The 18,419-nt window shown below is 47.2% G+C and overlaps 7 protein-coding genes across 7 annotated transcripts in view; 2 read left to right on the forward strand and 5 right to left on the reverse strand.

Annotated features, from left to right (window-relative positions):
- Window positions 1–182: 182 nt before the first annotated feature.
- On the forward strand, window positions 183–922 carry Pmar_PMAR007236 (conserved hypothetical protein; the record flags this gene model as incomplete). Its single annotated transcript, XM_002766094.1, has 5 exons — window positions 183–318; window positions 363–425; window positions 468–559; window positions 610–750; window positions 794–922. 5 exons carry the CDS (start codon window positions 183–185, stop codon window positions 920–922), a joined length of 561 nt encoding a protein of 186 aa, XP_002766140.1.
- Window positions 923–1,413: 491 nt separating this feature from the next.
- On the reverse strand, window positions 1,414–2,749 carry Pmar_PMAR007237 (conserved hypothetical protein; the record flags this gene model as incomplete). Its single annotated transcript, XM_002766095.1, has 5 exons — window positions 1,414–1,579; window positions 1,821–1,898; window positions 1,947–2,065; window positions 2,373–2,552; window positions 2,606–2,749. The coding sequence occupies 5 exons, from the start codon at window positions 2,747–2,749 to the stop codon at window positions 1,414–1,416; spliced, it is 687 nt and encodes a 228-aa protein (XP_002766141.1).
- Window positions 2,750–2,838: 89 nt separating this feature from the next.
- Pmar_PMAR007238 (hypothetical protein) lies at window positions 2,839–3,571 on the reverse strand (the record flags this gene model as incomplete). The annotated part of the gene is made up of 2 exons (XM_002766096.1): window positions 2,839–3,322; window positions 3,414–3,571. The coding sequence occupies 2 exons, from the start codon at window positions 3,569–3,571 to the stop codon at window positions 2,839–2,841; spliced, it is 642 nt and encodes a 213-aa protein (XP_002766142.1).
- Window positions 3,572–4,446: 875 nt separating this feature from the next.
- Pmar_PMAR007239 (transmembrane protein 14, putative) lies at window positions 4,447–5,673 on the forward strand (the record flags this gene model as incomplete). Its single annotated transcript, XM_002766097.1, has 7 exons — window positions 4,447–4,518; window positions 4,568–4,633; window positions 4,680–4,717; window positions 4,828–4,956; window positions 4,996–5,149; window positions 5,371–5,537; window positions 5,580–5,673. 7 exons carry the CDS (start codon window positions 4,447–4,449, stop codon window positions 5,671–5,673), a joined length of 720 nt encoding a protein of 239 aa, XP_002766143.1.
- A 1,580-nt stretch (window positions 5,674–7,253) lies between these two features.
- Pmar_PMAR007240 (conserved hypothetical protein) lies at window positions 7,254–8,233 on the reverse strand (the record flags this gene model as incomplete). The annotated part of the gene is made up of 7 exons (XM_002766098.1): window positions 7,254–7,310; window positions 7,362–7,426; window positions 7,593–7,710; window positions 7,790–7,890; window positions 7,934–8,012; window positions 8,055–8,116; window positions 8,163–8,233. Coding segments are annotated over 7 exons (553 nt in total), but the record flags the coding sequence as incomplete, so codon positions are not given.
- Window positions 8,234–8,273: 40 nt separating this feature from the next.
- On the reverse strand, window positions 8,274–10,630 carry Pmar_PMAR007241 (conserved hypothetical protein; the record flags this gene model as incomplete). The annotated part of the gene is made up of 7 exons (XM_002766099.1): window positions 8,274–8,342; window positions 8,383–8,482; window positions 8,531–8,647; window positions 8,702–8,790; window positions 8,838–8,954; window positions 10,305–10,404; window positions 10,611–10,630. 7 exons carry the CDS (start codon window positions 10,628–10,630, stop codon window positions 8,274–8,276), a joined length of 612 nt encoding a protein of 203 aa, XP_002766145.1.
- Window positions 10,631–11,085: 455 nt separating this feature from the next.
- Window positions 11,086–18,419, reverse strand: part of Pmar_PMAR007242 (hypothetical protein) — a gene marked incomplete at both ends in the record, with an annotated part of 9,054 nt that continues 1,720 nt past the window's right edge. The window contains 29 exons of the mRNA XM_002766100.1: window positions 11,086–11,673; window positions 11,718–11,867; window positions 11,910–12,068; window positions 12,115–12,198; window positions 12,265–12,480; window positions 12,599–12,637; window positions 12,682–12,912; window positions 12,959–13,117; window positions 13,171–13,356; window positions 13,405–13,485; window positions 13,527–13,721; window positions 13,769–13,873; window positions 13,917–13,997; window positions 14,050–14,094; window positions 14,138–14,203; window positions 14,253–14,315; window positions 14,363–14,467; window positions 14,737–14,886; window positions 14,935–15,129; window positions 15,550–15,666; window positions 15,766–15,942; window positions 16,190–16,312; window positions 16,363–16,533; window positions 16,581–16,700; window positions 16,750–16,935; window positions 16,982–17,089; window positions 17,424–17,609; window positions 17,801–17,881; window positions 17,929–18,126. Coding sequence (XP_002766146.1) covers window positions 11,086–11,673; window positions 11,718–11,867; window positions 11,910–12,068; window positions 12,115–12,198; window positions 12,265–12,480; window positions 12,599–12,637; window positions 12,682–12,912; window positions 12,959–13,117; window positions 13,171–13,356; window positions 13,405–13,485; window positions 13,527–13,721; window positions 13,769–13,873; window positions 13,917–13,997; window positions 14,050–14,094; window positions 14,138–14,203; window positions 14,253–14,315; window positions 14,363–14,467; window positions 14,737–14,886; window positions 14,935–15,129; window positions 15,550–15,666; window positions 15,766–15,942; window positions 16,190–16,312; window positions 16,363–16,533; window positions 16,581–16,700; window positions 16,750–16,935; window positions 16,982–17,089; window positions 17,424–17,609; window positions 17,801–17,881; window positions 17,929–18,126 — 4,365 coding nt within the window. The remainder of the gene's footprint in view (window positions 11,674–11,717; window positions 11,868–11,909; window positions 12,069–12,114; window positions 12,199–12,264; window positions 12,481–12,598; window positions 12,638–12,681; window positions 12,913–12,958; window positions 13,118–13,170; window positions 13,357–13,404; window positions 13,486–13,526; window positions 13,722–13,768; window positions 13,874–13,916; window positions 13,998–14,049; window positions 14,095–14,137; window positions 14,204–14,252; window positions 14,316–14,362; window positions 14,468–14,736; window positions 14,887–14,934; window positions 15,130–15,549; window positions 15,667–15,765; window positions 15,943–16,189; window positions 16,313–16,362; window positions 16,534–16,580; window positions 16,701–16,749; window positions 16,936–16,981; window positions 17,090–17,423; window positions 17,610–17,800; window positions 17,882–17,928; window positions 18,127–18,419) is intronic.

The raw sequence follows: 18,419 nt of genomic DNA on the forward strand, positions 1-18,419 counted from the left end.
CGTGAGTAGACAATATGAAGGCCTATAGACTCCTCCCCTGCTCCAGCTCCTTCCCGTCTCAACCACTTGAATTGGTATCTAATGTTTTAACATGCTCTACTGTTTAACACGGGTTCTGTCGATTCCGAATGGTTGTTGCTTTCAAGTCCATACATACCACACTGTCAGGATCTTTTGCCACTATGAATTTCAATCGAATATCCAACAAAGTGACGGTCCAATACATAGCAGATCCGTACACTATGTTGATTAACTATAAGAGGAGTTTCAAGTTCCTCAAGTTGTTAAAGGAGAACAATGCTCCTGTATTGGTTATCGGTACGTCACTTAGCAACTATGTCAATGTGATGGTAGAAGCTCAGGTAACAAGAACCAAGGAGGGGTCAGCTGGAAGAACCATTTTGAAGGTCTTCAGTTCTCGAAAGGTAGCGGTGTTAGTCCATAAGTTACAATAAAGTTGGTATTAGCACGCATGGACATGTCGGTCATAGCAACAGCATCAGCCCACTATCACCTCATAATGTGTCTAGATCCCGTGCTTTACATCAAAGCCCTGCATGTAGTTAATTTCACAGAATCGGTTAATACAGAGCTTCGCTCCGCTGTCAGCAAATCAATGTTCCCGTCATGATGGTGGCGACGAATCGAGAGCTTAGCGAACATCCTGAGATCCTCGAGTCATGTGACTATCTTTTGCCCTGCCCTACTGCGAGGACGGACTTCATGCTGCGGGACATTGTCGCATCACAGGTTAGTATAAGTTCAGATATCAATAATATCAATGCATCACCAGGTGATGAAGGAGACGAAGCCTGACTTGTCCATACCGCTGACTAAGTCGGAGGAGCCCACCGAGGATGTCGGTAGTTCAGTGAAGATCCCGACTGCTGAGACTACTAGTGTGCCGAGCGAATGGTCATGAATGTTTATGAATATCGCGTTTCTGTCATATATTGATGTTGGTTCGTCAAGTGCTGTTGTATTGATGTTGTAACTCGAATGATTACGTATGTGTTAGGAGAATCAATGACACATGGAATGCCGAACTCATATCCTTATACATTTCGTAAATATGAGGGAACAATACACGACTAACAGAAAACGACAAGTGCATAAGAGGATCCTTACCAGATTCGGGATATTAGCTTTACGCTGAGCACGCACGTCTAAAACTCGTTGTTCCTAGTGATGGGGGGTCACTGATTTGGGGAAGGAGTGGTTAGTATCAACATTAAATGTCCCGCACTTCACGAAATCTTTTCGAACCGAACCGTGGGGATGTTGGGAGATCCGGTTGGATACATCAGAATTCGGCTACCCCTGATGTGCATATCAAATGAACACTCGACTGAATGCGATACCGTCATGACTTCAACTCGCAGCAATATGATATGGGAAAGAGATGGTATTAATTCATTTGACACCCTTAACTTCGTCGAATAGTTGATCGAGAAATTGAAGCATAAATTGATGCCTCTCCTCAGCCATCTCCCCGCCCGTCCGCGTCTTCATACTCTCCTTTAGTTGGAGCAACTTCTCGTAGAAGTGGGCAACTGCTGACCGACTCTTCTTCGCGTATCTGATCATGCCAAGGGATAGCAATAACATGAGACATGGTTATCTCACAAAATACAGTATTGTATTGAAGTAACTGATTATATCAATAAAACGCTATATTAAATTTTATGAAGATAATTACAAAATTGATGGTACGTATTAATTGATATCCAATGTCTGTCCGACTATCCACCGTGTATGCATGGACGTATAATTCTTACTCAACTGCAGAAGGCTTCGTACTGTCGGGATTCTCCTCAAACTTTTGTCGCAACTTCATCTCCTCCTCCCCACCCTCACTAACAATAGGACGACCATTGGCCCCCGAATACACCATGCATCTGAAGCAATGATCAGTGCCCTTCCTCCACTGTACCTTCCCAGCTCACCGGCAAATGCCAATAGCCCCAATAGCGTCTAATCTATCAGCATCCTGTACGATGGCTATGTAGGGGTCGACGGCTACTTCTTCACTAATGCCATTCTTCAACTCGGCGGAGTAGCTCATCTAAAGCACACATATAACAAATTCTGAATGACTTTGTATTAGCAGACTTGATGAAACTCGGAGTCTTGAACGTGAACTCCTATACATTTTGTTAGCAAAAAACACTAAACGACTAACACGAATTGACGAGGAGTATACAAAGCAATGTAGACGACACAAGGGAACTCCCACGACATCATCACCATAGGATCGAGATATTAGACTACTATTATCAGCCGATCCACCTCACCTACTCTACGGGCCATGACTGTGAACTTGCTTTAGCTTTGAAAGATCCTCTACGTCACATCCCAGCGTAGCTGCTTACGTTATGGATTCTATCGATGATAAATTTGGCAGTCGGCTCAGACAAAGCCTCGGGTCCCGTTGTGAGTTCCCCCACAATTTCCCGGGCCCTGGCCTCCGTATCCTCGCAATACTTCCTATCAAATGTGTCATGCAGGTAAGCAATTGCCAACAACAGATTGAGATCGGCATTTACAGCCATCTGAATATCATCGTGATGATAACAACGTCATTTCACTGCGATTGACAACGCACCTCCTCCTTCTCCTTGCTATAGATCTCCTTAACAGTGGCTACGACCCTCTCAACATGCGCCATATCATGGGAGCCATCACAAGCAACCATCCACGAGGCCACACGTCCTCTGATATTCTCGAGCTGCTCATCGGTGACTAACATCATCACCAAATGCAAACAATCCTATCGAAATGCTGTTCCAAATTGATAGCACTTGGAACCCAAAACGTAGGAAGCGAATAGGAAATCGTCTACTCCCCGGGTTGGGAATTCTGCCCGCCTCCCATTGGAATACCGTGTCGGGCCGCGAACATCCCGCCAAAGCCTTTCTTAGCTGCTCTGTCCATCTTAAATTTCGACATCCGCTTGGGCGCATCTTCATTTTTCTCCACCTTATTTTCTCCATGCTCAGCCACAGTACCGGTGAAGGCATCAGTGGTGGTGGTCGTTTCAGGTACCCGATCTGTGGTGTTGCTAGTCGTTGGCATTGCCTCAGCCCCTTGGTGCAGTTCCCTCTCATCATAGTCGGGCTCATTATAAGACGGAGTTTCCTCCATTACAGCTGCCCACCACTTAACCATCTCCTTCCGTTTTATCTCGATCTCCTTTTCTTCGACTGCTGCCGATGACGATGATGAGACAGAAGCCACTTGAGGGGCCTTGGAGGCTGGCGCCTTGGTATCGTCTAGCTTCTCCTCGATATCAACAATCTTATCACCATCCTCGTTGGTGACACTGACAAAGACGGCAATTATACAGCGAAACGCATTCGATAGCAGATATAAATGACGTCGAGCATGGATGATGCCACCCCCCACGGTATTACTCCCCCTTTGGTAAGCTCTTCATCATCTCCAACAATTGCTTTAGTCGTTGTATCTGCTCCTCCTTACTACCAGTAGTACGACCAGCAGCAGTGGATGATGATGATGGCCGAGAGGAGAAGTATTGTTGTGGTGTCGTACCCGTATAGGTTGTAGGCATTCAATAGGATGATAACAACCTTCAATCATCTCAGTAGTGTCTACGCTCTATGAACCATTTTTGGGATTGGCAGTCGATACTCACAAAAAATACCTGAAGAAATGTACTTACTGGGGATCGAACCTCCGTCAAATCAATGCCGTTTTCCAAATCAAAGCGTGAAAGATTAGCTCGAGACTCGATAAGGGGACGGACGATTTGGGCGACCCACGAAAGTGACCAGAGCTGAGACTACTCACATTGGGGTGCAGTATCGGTCTCTAGTAGACTATAGTTGACGGAAATGTTCATCGTATTGTGGGAAAGTTTCCAAGTGGCACGTATCATTCAGTATGAGTTCACTACTACTTTAATAAAAGCCCTGGCCAACTAAATGAAATTTATTCCACATAAATCAACATTGCCTATATCGAGTTAGTAACAAGGTGGAGGAGCATGACGATGCAGGGCAATACTCAATCTCCGACGGGCGTATCTTCGATAACCAAGCACTGTGGGTATAAGGTCTGCACATGGTTGAAGCACCTTATGTCATTATCGCGATGACTTGGCTATTATAGCCTCCCAAATTGGTGGACCTCGATTCGTTGAGCTCAAGTTCGGCCGCACAGCACCATACTTCTGAGCCAGCAGTCTGCATCTCTTCCCGGGCCCCAGCCCCGAGCTGGAAGCTATAACTACCCTGCCCCTCTCTAGTTGGTGGCATCCATGCATTGCTTCTTGTCAACCCCAAGACGACATTAATATTGTATTAACTACTACCTGGAGTACTTGCCAGCTCATGGCTTATCTCAACCGATCTAGGAATACTGGTTCTATGCTGGTTTACCCAGTAACAATGATTGCAAGTTGAGTTAATCACTTCAGCACATATCATGTCTAAACCCGACGATGCAGTCGTCTTCTCAGCGAGCCTGGTGTATTCGGCCCTTCTAGCGGTGGGAGGGGTAAGCTGCTGCATATTAGTCTCATTAACCCCGGTGTTTTCGTCTTCAGGTAGTCGGTTACGTACAGGCAGCCTCCAAGGGCTCCATCATTGCCGGAACCATCAGTGCGTCACTAGTAGGTAACCCCAGCTTGGGCAGTCACCCCACCCGTTACCCTATAGGTATGCGGCCTCGCGCTATCGACTAGGGCCTTGCCGCAGTACCGAGGAGCTCTTCGAAAAGTGCAGCTCATCGTGATAGGCTCATTAGTGCTCTTTTTCATGAAAAGGCAGGGCCCCCGTCTGAGTAGTTGGAGAGTGGTCCTAGCAGGTACCTGCAGACCTCCAAGTTTATGCCCGGTGGTCTAATGGCAATACTCGGCGTTGTGGTCATCGCTATCATCATCGTGGCCGCTCCTAGCAGTACTGGTGAAGCCAAGAGAAACGATAAGAAGAAGAAGTGATGGTCCATGCGATTAACGCTAGGAGGGCTTTATAGTTGCGTTTCATATGTTATCTACTCGGAGTTCTGGTTTAATATAGTTATGAAGACTGGTGGGGTGAATGCAGCGTTATTCGTTGGTGATATGAGTGCCGTCGCATTCGCGTTTGACGAGGCTTTCTTCTACGCCCTACTACTCATCGTTGGCGGGGTAAGACTTCGACTGTATTCGTGTGCCTGGAGGGGGTAGTCGATGTGAACTTCAACGGTGTTCCTTGGACCGTCCATTGAGTCATACAGCATATGATAACTCGTCACTAAGTCTATGTGTTATTGTTCTGAATCACTACGTAAAATTTTCGACTTTGCCTTGTATCGTCCTTCCCCCCCCAGGAATTGAATAGTAAACCTCTTCGTTTGTTCTCCTGCTAGGCCATCGGTTTCGTCCAAGCCAAGAGCAAGCCATCTCTGATCGCCGGTACCCTCTCTGGTGTGTTGGTGTTTGCTGCAGCGGAACTTGGCTCTTCCTATGATAATCTAACAGGCCTATTCTGCCTGGCTGCCATCGCCCTGATACTCACTGTATTTTTCTATTCAAGGTGGGGCAACTCAGTGTGCAGCTTTGAAGTTATCTCTTCTAGGTACGTGAAAACCCGCAAGTTCATGCCTGCTGGCCTCATGTGCGTCATTAGTGCATTGAGTTTTTGTGTATACTTCTATGCCGTAGTCGTATGAGATGCGAACAGATTTTCATATGTTTTTTAATAATATTTACCGTGTTACTAGTGGGGGCCATGTAAAACGTGTAATACGGCGTTTTATCCACCATGGTAATTGGTGAAGCCCCAATGAAGTATTCTAATCATGAAAGCCCATTTCCGTGAGCACAGGTGTACGTATGATGCAACCAACCTGCATCCATTGAGGTATGCGAGCTGTAGTTTTTCTTGGCACATTTGCCAGCCAGTAATGGGAAGGTCTAGTTATGAAGAATCGTGAGATGTGTAGCTTCGAAAGGATGCTGTGGGGCTCGCTGAACCCTACCCACTAGAAGCTGCAGGGGTTAGGATCAAAAGGAGGCAAAACTTTCAATGGATCGAAGCCCTTGGATCTACTGGTTACCTCGGGTAACGGACAGAGGCTAAGCGCCACACCTTCCCATTTCTTAGACTAAATCGCCAGCCCCAAAGGATCTCGCGCCACAGCACTCGCAACGCGTACATGTCAATGTTCTCGCCGTTTGCGGCACAGTCGGGATAGGAGCTTGGGAAAACTCCTTAGCCACCACGAGTGCGTCAACAAACGACTTACAAGGCCCGAACATGTTATCATTAGTTTTGAGGCTGGTCTGCAACACACTGGGTGATCTACCACGTCTCGTATGAAGCTCAAGCCTACAGGATTCCTCAACTACACCACCAGGAGTTTTCAGTATGAGAGTCCTGCCTTGCAATTGCAATCTCTTCCTAGCAAAAACGCGTTTGGGACCAACAAGAATAAGTCTTCCCTAAAGCTGCTCTTCATGACTTGGAGCGGCTAGCAAGCAGTTCGCGATGAAACAGATGAGGCAGCTTTATTAAAGCTAACGGTCACGACTCAGTGCAAGCATGTCGTGCCGACCCACGGCCGAACATCACATCAGACAGCTGCCGGCTTGACATCATGCTGGTAGCATTTGGTTAGTCCGGAAGTCGAAGGTTCAAATCCTGGTCAGTGAACTTCACGCAGACTCTATATTGATTCTTCGGTTATTCAGTACCGAATCACCTAACGGTCACCATCTGTGGATGCCATCCACTGGATGGCCGGGCCACAACAACATGATTATTCTGTTGCCCGCACCTTTTGCCTACTTCTGTTGATGACCACATGTCAACGCAGCACCCCAGAGATCGTCAACTGAACTGAAGTTACAAAATTCGCGAAATACTGCCAGAATGGGAAAAACTGATCATGATGATGCTGCGGCAATACCGTTCGCACTGGACCAATCTTAGACATATGATAATGATAGGACAGGACGTTAAAAATCACGTAGGATAGGGCCAAACGCTATCCTCCCCCTGGACCCTCTCGAGAGAACTTGCAGTCTCTGATTTGCCAGAAAGCCTCGAAGGATGATTAATCTGATACAGTGCCGTGCTACTAGATATTAACAGGGTTTTTACGGAAATCATATTTGGGATGTGTTATACGCATATCCTGTGTCCACAATGACGACCATCTCCCACCGAATTCCCCGATACCCCGCTGGGCTTGTTGGATCTGCGCCGTAGTCATAATACAGCTTCACTGAATAGTTTACCGACGCTTACAGTGTCCAAGACGAATTTGCAGATAGGGCCAGCTCCGACTTGCTCATCAACCGGTATCTACCAACAATCAGTGACATAGGTATTGGGGGGAAGGCGGTAACGCGGTACACGAATATCCTTTCCCTTGTAGTGGATCAGATCAACCGGACATACAATAGCTGCTGTACCGGTACCTATCACGCCAGTATGCGGCGGCGCATGTAGCGAGATGAAATCATATAGACATCCTTCACAACATGCACAAGCTACATCTTGGAGATTTCTCAGCTGTAGATGATTCGGATAGGAACAGCAATTTAGTATATGCAGCACACTCTGTGAGATGATGGGGTCTATTACCGAACACTTCCAAGAGATTGCCAGTCTCGAAAGCTTCGATGACTTCATTCATAGTGACATCTCTTTCCGAAACCTTTATACCAGGTGGCGCATTATTAGATGTCAGAACTTGTAATGCCTGGCAAGGCACATTGCTGATTAACAAGAGTCGTGGCAGTCAAGTCGCAGGTTCGATGCCCAGCTAATGCACTTCTCACTGAGTCTCGGGTTATTCCTGGCAGGATCACATCACTCAAGGATGGTGTTGTCACTTCTATACCATCCGGCGTACGAAATACCAGAAACAGGTTCATCGTACCTTTTATTGACATGCAGTCGAGAGTGAGCCCGGCCATTCTTACCAACCTCCGTTACGTAGTAGTCCTTTGCCGTCACATCAGTCGGCAACAACCATAATATTTGCGAGTAGCCCATCTCAATCTGATCGACAATGTTCTTGCCATCGTGATGGCGAGCACTCACAGCTTCCCGCAAGGGTAGTAGTGTCGGACCATAGTTACTACCAAGCTTCTGAGCCCCAGTGCCTATAACAGATGATAGATGCCTAGATGGAGCCATTGTCCTCACTACTTCCTGGCCACGCACGGACAGTTTTCGTCGATGCTAACAGCGACACTGGTTTGAACCCTGATCTATAGTATCTATCTTCACACATCGTTCCTGGACCAAAGCAGAGGAACCCTACGGGCCGACAGGACAGGTGATGACGAATATTTTGGCAGCTGTAGGGGGAAATACCCCAAGACTAGCCTACCAAGACTTGCTGATAAGATGCATATCAACCGCTTACTTGAGTTCCAATACACGTTGGACGAATGTAGAGAGAATAACCAGGTTCTGATGGTATCATGTGCTCGTCAATGAGAATAAGCTCCCTGATGAGCTCATATCTGCCAATAGCAGCTCATTCCACTGATATCATTGATTTCCTCTACTACATGGACTGCTCATCGCGTTTGGTGAGATCGGCCATCGCGCCGCGTCTGATGGAAGTGGCGAATCGAGCGATGTTACTGGACAGGCGGAACTCTCTGATGCCCTCAGGTACCCTGTATCTGCAATCAGATCACTACGATGTGACGGAAATGTGGTATGGGACATTTTTGTACACTTTCACTCCCTCAAAGCATCCCACTGCATTGTGAAGTACAGGGGATGCCGGATGCAGCTTGATATTGCTCATCGGCATTATACGTGGCTGAAGTCATGACCATAGCCGCGGCGCCGTGGAATCTCAGCTCTTACTCTCGCCCATCCAGTGGCAATATTATAGTCGATCTCCAGCATATGATCTGAGAACTTCTTACCGAATTCCAGTGTGTCCAACGGGGGTAATACGGAGAGCCTTGGAGCCCTGACCAGCTGAGGGGAAGACCCTGTACAGGTGCTGCCATCTATGAGCTACATACTTCTACCGATGCTGGCTCTATCGCTTGATGAATGGTCGGCCTAGCTACAGGGATCGTAGTACTTGCTAGTGTTGAGGTATTGAGAAGACGACGTGAACCAGCGAGCATATGCTAACAATGGTGATGGTAGCCTGTAAATGAGCGATATGAAATTGAGGTTGGAGACCATAATACGGTAGCGGGCATCCAAGATGGGAGCATCTTGATACAAAACCAGAGTTGGATGGCCGGCCACGTCACCGTCACCGTCCCTGAGGGAGATCCAGGTGAGCCACTTCTCGCCTGTCCGAATCGGTGCTGGGTAAAACCCGGTGTAGTCCTATACGAGATAATGTTCACCTGGGGAGTAGAGCAGTCGGAGTTGGATTGAATTCCTGCAAACGGCACTGCCCTACTCTTTCAAATTCGCTCGTACGCATATGGTAACCTGTCCCCGGGACAATGATTCACGAATATGGTCGAGGCGAACTCTGCTTGGTTGCTGAATATGAACAACTTTCGTGGCGTTCTCCGAGAAATTCGGCATGTCTCGCGCTAAACCTTCAGAAACTAACCATGCTTCTGGTGATTATTCCGCCGACCGGGTACCGTCTAGCTCGGACGAGCGTGTCCCCGAGGCATCATTCGCCACATCATATGTTCAAATCAGCGCCGTGTTCATAGGAATAACATCTTCTGTGCAGTCGATTCTGATGGTAGAATATATTTTGCTTTTCGTATTCACTATCGTAACAGCATTCCCGAGTTTTCGGATGTGCGTCGCGATAATGCTGTAGAAAATACATGACGTCGAATACCATTAACGATTACATTGTCCAGGAAACTCGAATCGAGTTTTCAACTGTTGCTATGGTGGCACGGTGATCGAGGTTCGATTCGCAGAGATGACATAGAGTTACGACATTATCCACTGAATCTCGGTGACCAAGGGCAATTAAGCGGGCGGATTTCGACAAAATCATGCGGCACGACTTGTCAATAACCTGGTCAGTCAGAAACGATGTTTCTTTTCTGATCGCATTGGCGCAGTTTGGACTCGCTCAATCAGTGAGCATTGGATGTTGTGGCCTTGCTAAGGCGAGACGTTTCCGGGGATCAAGTGCAACCAAATGAGTTGGATAAGATATAAACAGTGACTTGGCAAAATGGATAGCGTGTTAGGCTCGTAATCTACGGAACCTTGGATCGAATCTAGGAGCTGCTGTGTGGCTGTCGTAATGATAACCCATGTAACAGACACTTTGAAAAAAGCGAACACTATGAGTCAGCCGAGTAAGAGATATAAGATCATTATAATTATCACGTGGAATTCATGCCGTGATGCATTCGACGGTGGAGGGTCGTTGATAACGGGAACGCTGTGAACTTGTATTGCTTCAGATACTTCCTTCAGAGTGAGATAACTGATATAACCTTGATACTCACAGAGCTTTATTGGATCTAGCATTGATACTAGTTGAGACACGACCTCCGCAACCCCCAAGCATTTAGTGAATGATCTGTGAGCAGCATCGGATGAGTTTTCCTTCACTGATCCCTGATCCTGTATGCACTAGCCTTGTTGAATGCTTTATGTTCATGTGCACCCCGTACAATATTATTGCCGTACTGTTCTTTGATATAGCTCATGGATCGAATTTCTTGGCGCTGAGTTGGGAATAATCATTATTCCATTATTCAATAATGGACCTTTGAACTTCCTTATGCAAAAGGTAGAGGTAGAATGGCACAGTTCTGGTCTAAACAAACAATGCAATGATAATCATTGCATCATTGAATGATTGCATTGCAATCCCAATTCACATCATTTCACCATGTGCGGCGGTATAACATGCCTTATTGACCATCTTGGCAAAAACTATATTTATCACGACATCATCATCTAGTAATATCCACGACCCACTTGGCGAAAGTGAGTGTGGGTCCCACACTGTGGGACCAGACCACAATTGTCACCTTTCCCCTCTTTTCATGAAATTCGATCGCTTGCGTCCCCGCCAGAGTATCCACAGCTTGAAGGTGATGAACTCCTGACAACTCAACACGGATTTGATAACAACAGTTGACTACATAACATGTTAATCTCACTCAGACACAGATGCACGCATTCTATACTTGTTGGCATTATTTATATTATGCCGCACAACATGACGACGAACTTTCTTATCTTCAACGAGTGTTGGCGATTCGATCTCACTCTCATCAGCGACAATAGCCGGGTGAGTAGTGTTCGTCTTAACGGGAGTCGACTCAGGAGAATCTACTTCACGAAGACCTGTGCTGAGCCTCGACTCATCGGGTCTCTCAACAGCATTAATGATAGCAGTGTCCCGTCGCCTATTTATCGGTGGCGCTGCCACTGCACCGGTATCCACCTCCCCATTCGGGCCTGCATCCCTCTGATCGTCCGTCCAGAACGATATGAATGCCGTCACAGCTTGAGTGTCGTCGAACTTCAAAGTAATGTCCACCGCCTTGCGAGAAGTATTGGTCAAATTAGCAGAGTAATGGTGACGGGAACCTTGTGGGACTTCACCCTCTTCACATTTAACTGTGTATGTCAGCCCATCGACAGCTACCCCGGACTGCCGACCACAGTTGTAGGCCACAGAATGATACCGTCTTAGGCCGAAGTCTTCCAGAGGACCACTTACCAGGTCAGGGCGCAGCATCTGAGACGCTCACATCAATAACCAACCTCAATGACTCAGCTCACCTCAATAATGTGATCATCGACTTTGTTGTGCTCGCCAGAAATGAGCAACGCCACACGCTTGAGAGGATGCTCTTCCTCCTTCCCCATATAAACATTATCATCAACACTAATGTGTGTGACATGGTGAGTGATGTTAGTGTCCAATACAATCTAAGCAAATCGATAAGTCACATAGGCCTGCCTTCAACGTACTTCCGACAGCCTATGACCGGCAATCATAGCAGCCGCCATAGCAACCATACGGTCCTTGTAGGTGACTGTGATCAGTGGCTTGCTCGAGAAGGTCACTCGAGCCTCCCCTCGAGGGGAATACACTATAGGGGCTTTGGCTGGACAACTGCAAATGTGGTTCTGAATAAAGACAAGAAATCAAAGCGGCAATAATTTCCACGCTTACATCAACGTGTATTTCTGGGAGGGAATTCTTGACGGTCACCTGTGGAGCGGGTGAAGTGAACTTAGTGGCGTAGTATGACTCAACCTGATACCAGACCATTCACAACTCGCGTGGAACGGGCCAAAATGAATCGCTTATACAACTGACCACCTTGGCATCGGTAACTCTTCCCCATCTAACTAGGAAGCCGATAGCAGCGTAGGTGTCATCAAAGTAAACTGTTAGCCCAGCCTCAGCATTCGCCTGGGCTCTCGAGTCCACGATATGCGACGGACACGATACGGTTATAGTGAACTGCAGGTCCTCAGTCTGTACAATCTTGGCTTCCGCCTTATCGCAGACGAACACGCCAGGAGCGTTCTTAGTCTGAATTCACATTATGAATTCTCAGTAACCACTCTTCTCACCTGTAAGTAGTATTGCCTCTATCCTCCCCCATAGTAGCAGCTATGGCCGGTCCCAAATCCTCAGACCCACGGACCACTTTGGTCGAATGAGACATGATCTCAGGACCAAGACCAACCTAGAGGAAGTGCTGTGTTGAGCAGTGACTAGCTATAGTCCTACCGCACGCTGGGAAAATCCTCCCCATTTGATAGCAAATGTGATAGCTGCCGACTCAGGGCATTCCAACTTCACAAAGGCCTTATGGGAGTCATCGAAATCACAGAGGGCTCTGACGGAGGCCACTCGTGGGGCACCGGGCTGTTCAGGGATCTCCACCGCAGTAGTCACACGTTCACAATGATAATGGAATATAGAGGGCTCATATCGATATGGTGACACGTGGAACGTTAACTGAACAAAAGTTTATTACGAGTGGGAATATACTCACAGTTGATACCTTGAGTTCCCTTTTAGTCCTGAAGTTATTTCCGTCATTGCTGCTACCAGGCCTTATCGTGGCACCCTTCAGCGACGCCGACAGCAGCGTGTGAAGGTTATCTATATGCTCTACTGTGACCTTTCGACATGCCTTAACAAGGTCAGGTGATATGTCCAACTGAACGAGAGGACAACGACCATACAATAACACCATCAGGAGCTGCGGCTTACTCCGCTATTGTCAGAGTCACCCCAGCCGTAAGCAAAGTGCTGAGCCCAAATAGAGGCGTCACATCGAACCTCGTGCCTCTCCTTGAACTGTGGTCCACAGTAAGCAACCACTACATGGCCCTTCGCACCACGGTTGATGATAGGTGTTGTGACCGGCGCACACGAGAGAGGCCTTGCTGGATCGAGCTGAGGACCAGGCCAGGCATCAATCACAACTATACACTTCCACCATACCGGTAGCTCCCGTTGGCCGACCACCCTCGATGCACCCAATGGACCTCCACAATGCTCCATGATGGAATCGTCTATGCGGATCTGAGGTCATCCACTAGCACGCAGACACACACCGGTTCTACCCTGGAATTCTTCCTGCCACCCCACCAAGTGGCAACATACAAAGTGTTCTCGACACTCCCACAGTCGAGATGTTCAACAACAGCACAGTTCTCTCCAGAAGAGCATCCACTCACGACATAGTCAATGTCAATCCCGAAATACCAATCTCGATAAATGGGATCACCAGTCATAGGGCGAACGGCTTTACGAGACTCCTATGAAATAAGACACAATAAGCCAGCGGAGTACGGCCGCCACTCACCGAGTTCGAGCCCGGCCCGATTTCGATGAAGCTAGGTAGTTGGCCGAAGTGAGGAAGGCGTGGTATGGTTCCCCTACCATGGTTTTCCGCTCTCCGTGGGAACACCTACCCAAACATGCAACCTAATACAACGGGAGCTCGAGCTCACCCTGTTGTTAGATGGTTTCCCATGGTGGCCGCCTCTACGTTGTGTGTTTGCATGTGGGTGTTGCTTCCCAACACGAGTGGGCTGACAGTCGCACAAACATTCACATACCGAATGATGTCGCTGTGGTACTCACCTTCACGTGATAGCCTCGTCCTCGTCGATGATGCTTATCACTGATCTGAAACATTCCCATCAATTCAACTTAGAATTTTCCGACATACCTCCAAAGTCGCTCTGTGTCTTGGCCGACTGTCTCCTCCTCCTCCTTGCTGATGCCCACTCGGTGTCTGACATTCGTCAACAGTCTGACCCCAATGCCCATCCTGCCAGCCTCACCTGAGTTGTTGTAGTGGGGATAGCCGCAGAGGTGGGAACCGCTCTCGTGGAAAGGACGTTATCCTACAAGTGATACAGTAGCGGTGGATGTGGTATCATCGATCACTCACTGCTCCTTCAGAATTGCGGAATCCCCCATAGTTGGCTCGAGCAGAGCTCTCGAAACTAGGCCCCCGAGAAGGACTCGATGCTGGGGTAACAGGTAGAGAGGGAACCTACATACGGCCATCGAAAAAGCGACCTAAGCTGAGACCAGTGAGGGATAATATGCACATGGCCAACTACAGCTGTTAGTAGGAATAATTTGGGAAGTTATCGTTGGTTTCTTTACACTTCTACACGAAATCGTGAATGGATTTTCATAATATAGTGAGAAAACTGACGAGCTCACTTGAAAGAACCAAGCATATATTCCCACACTGGCTAAGACTCAAGAAAATGAGAAAGGACCTAATCTAAGAAGTATCTCCGTCTCGGAACTCACCTCAGGCTTTGGTTCATGTTCCACTATGTACTCCTTAGGCCACGTGAGGTACCTCAACCCCTCCGACCCGTCAGCAGCGATTTCTATGGTAGCACTCAGAGGATTCACACCATGCTTGCTTTTGCACTGAGTCGTTTCTGGTACTGCAACCTGTCAAATGAGTTGAATGCCTTCCTAAATCACCCGAGTGCATCTCACCTCTCGAGTAGGGAAGCCCATGAAGGTATTCAGGTCCACCGCGTCACCAGCCTCTGTACATGAGACTGTCACTTCACCAGCAGCGCACTCCAAGCTGAATCGATATATAGCAGTTGTCGTGCCCTTCTTCACAATCACAACCGGAGGCGTCGTGCTAGTCGACTTGCAAACCACCGGAGTGTCATCGCTTCCAAACTGAGGGAGACAACACTCACAAATCGTCATTGACAGCTGCGTAACGTTACAAGCGAATCGTGTTGAAACTAAATACAGTTAACCAACCTACTCAACTACCTAACAACAGTGCGTGCCAATTTGATATGCAGATGTGAAGAAAAATGATCATTTTGCCAGCGCGAGATGCCATAATGGGTAGTTTGTCTCCACCACAGCTTCAAACGATTATGTTTCTCACAGTACATGTTCGTAGCAATGCTTACATTCTATCTGCGTAGTATCAGAACGATTATCATCAATCTCGGGAAAACGCTCATTTTTAACATTTGCATATCAAATGGGCACGAACTGTGATATAATTAGTTATATTATAATCACCATACGAACTCGAACGCCCTTCAACTCCATCACTCTGAAGATAAGCGTCTGCATGCCTACTTGCATCATCTTCGCTTTGGTGGCCAAGTCCATGAGCACTACGCTGATACTCTCATATTCCTCCCTACCCACTGGCTTCACTTTGCAGGAATCGTACTTCGACCCATCGAGACCGATCTGATAGCAATGGTCCCGGGTTCAATTCCCAGCACCGTCCTTTTTAATAATTTAAAAGCTACTCAGATCGCCTCAAGCCGGAAAGCTATTCCCACCTACCGCTGCACTCCCATCGAAACCTCCCCAGTTCTCGGCGAATTCCACAGCGCTGCTATCATCGCACTGGACCAACACTTCCGACTGCACTCCACTGCACTTAGTCATCATATTGATAGAATCTCCATCGACCACAAGTGGCTCCCTTACACCATAGTAACAGTCGTATGCAGTAGTAGTCTGAAAACACAACAAACATCAACTTTCTCGTGTTTACTATTGGAGGAATATATGTTCGCTTCCCTCAGCTGAGCTAAAGAGTTTACATACGAATTCGGGTATAAGTGTACAGAAAGTGTTCTTAGTTCTTTGAAACTTCATTCTGAAGTTTCTGCGAAAATTGGTAAGAAAATTCCTCATAGTTTCCACATTTTCACCAACACACGTAGTTGACCATGTGAATATTCTCCCACACTGCTGAGCTCACCTTGAGGAATCTGCCCGAGACTTTGCCGTCAATAGCAGCAGTAATCCAGGCCTCAGTCAAAGTCCCTCCATTCAAGTTCTCCACATCCTTACAGTGTTCAACCACCGATCCATCTATCATGATCTGATCACACAAGCACTAGAAATATAACTGATATGAAGCCAATGCCTCACCCTAGGGTCCGGGTGTTCACCCCACCGAGCAGCTATCCTCAGCATAGTTCCAACACTATCAAGTCCACCACACGAGATCTCCTCCTTAGAGTGTCCACAAGCCGTTATGATGTATATCCTGTCCCCTCTAAAGACCAAGTCCGGTACTGGTGTACTACACACAGCATCGCCCTGAAAGTAACATAGGCTATCAATAATAAACTACGGCAAAGACCCACCCAACGTCTCGGTGTTCCCTGCCACTTGCCGTCCATGCCAACATCGTAGGTCAAATCGTCCAGTACTTGTCCATTGGGTAGATCGTCACACTGCAGTAGTAACTCACTGCTCACCCGAACCTGACCACAGACATGTCGACAAACCTCTCATTCAATCGCGGACTGTCACCTCTTGTTTCGGGTACTTCCCCCACTGGAACGCCATAGTCACCGCACTGCCAGCATCATCACATCTCAAAATAACTCCGTCCTTTCCTCCACAGTCAACCTTCACGTGGAACTCATTAACCAAATCCATATCCTCAGGAGCTTCCACCACGGCGCCACACTCTATCGGAGATTCCATCGAAGCGAACTGACAAGCAAGCCATCCCCCCCGAATCCGATCAATTCTCTCCTACTATCAAATATCGTGTTTCATCATCATAGTAAGCTCCAGTGAGCTCAACCTCTCGATCGCCTATCAAGCCCTGCTTACAGCTCTCTATAACCTCAGTCGGCAGCGCCACCTAAATCAGTAATATACATCCTAATAACAACAATAGAATTAGGAATAGGAATATATATCTATATTCATTGAGATCATGATATCAACTTTTAATGCAATCTTCATAATTCATTTTTCCTCCCTAATTTTATACACATAATAGGAATAATCTTATTCCTCAAAATTTCGGAATATGACAAGTCTAGTACTTTTAAAGGTAGTATAACTATTGATAAAAACAATAACCGTATAACATTCAATTGTCACCATAAGATAAAATATAGTAAATTTATAATATAAGTATATATAAACAACATATATACGTCCTTCAACATCGACCCCAAATGAGAACCTACTCCTGCTTTCTCCATATCCCCCCAACCATGAGCAAAGAGCTGTGCCCATTCGAGCCCATCACAGGTAACCATGGTGACACTATCCCTCCTAGGGCCACAGTCCGCTGTCACCACATACCCATTGCTAGCATCCATCATGATAGGCAGTGTCACCGCGTTACACTCTAGAGGATCCTTCGCGTCATACTAAGAGAAACAACATGGACCCATACGATCACTATAAAAGGTCAAGTCGAGCGCACACTGGAGTTTCAAGACCGTGATATGAAACATATATTTCACGACTACTGCATATCCGCAGCATATTTCACCAGTTCACGTAAAACAGGTGCAGCTCCACTATACTCATTAATCAGCCAACGACGGCGTTGACTCACCGGTAGTTCTCGCTGGTCCACGAGCCTAGATGCTCCCACAGGCCCTCCACAGTGCTCCATGATCGGGTCGTCTATCCTCACCTAGAATTCAGAGAATTCACAGACTCCTGATATACCAGTACACTCACCCTAGCATCAGTATTCCCAAGCCACCACTTCGACAGGAACAACGTCGTCGCCACATCCCCACAGTCTAGATGATCGTAGACGATACACTCCGTATCTTGGCATTCAGTTCGCGTTGGTTTGAACTCGAGTTCAATCCAGAAATGCCATTCTCTATACACAGGGTCCTCATCGCTGTCGACCACCTCTCGTTTTAACACCTAACACATAGTTCATCATCAATACCACACAACCGTGTAGGGGGAATATATGTTCGCTTCCCTCAGCTGAGCTCAGAGAGGTTCCTCACTAGTTATACGAGTTAGGGTAGAAACGTTCGGAAATCAACAAAAATCTCCCCAAAATTTTCCCATACATGTAGTTGACCATGTGCATATTTTCCCGCACAGTTCACACTCACTCGCTCAGGCGATCCACTGGGTCTCCTTCTAGTGCTGTTAAGTGGTATAGGCTCTCCATCCGAGTCCTCTCCCGAGGCTATCATAGGCTCCCA

Source organism: Perkinsus marinus (assembly GCF_000006405.1).
Source record: "Perkinsus marinus ATCC 50983 genomic scaffold scf_1104296973710, whole genome shotgun sequence".
NCBI classification, from domain to species: domain Eukaryota; phylum Perkinsozoa; order Perkinsida; family Perkinsidae; genus Perkinsus; species Perkinsus marinus.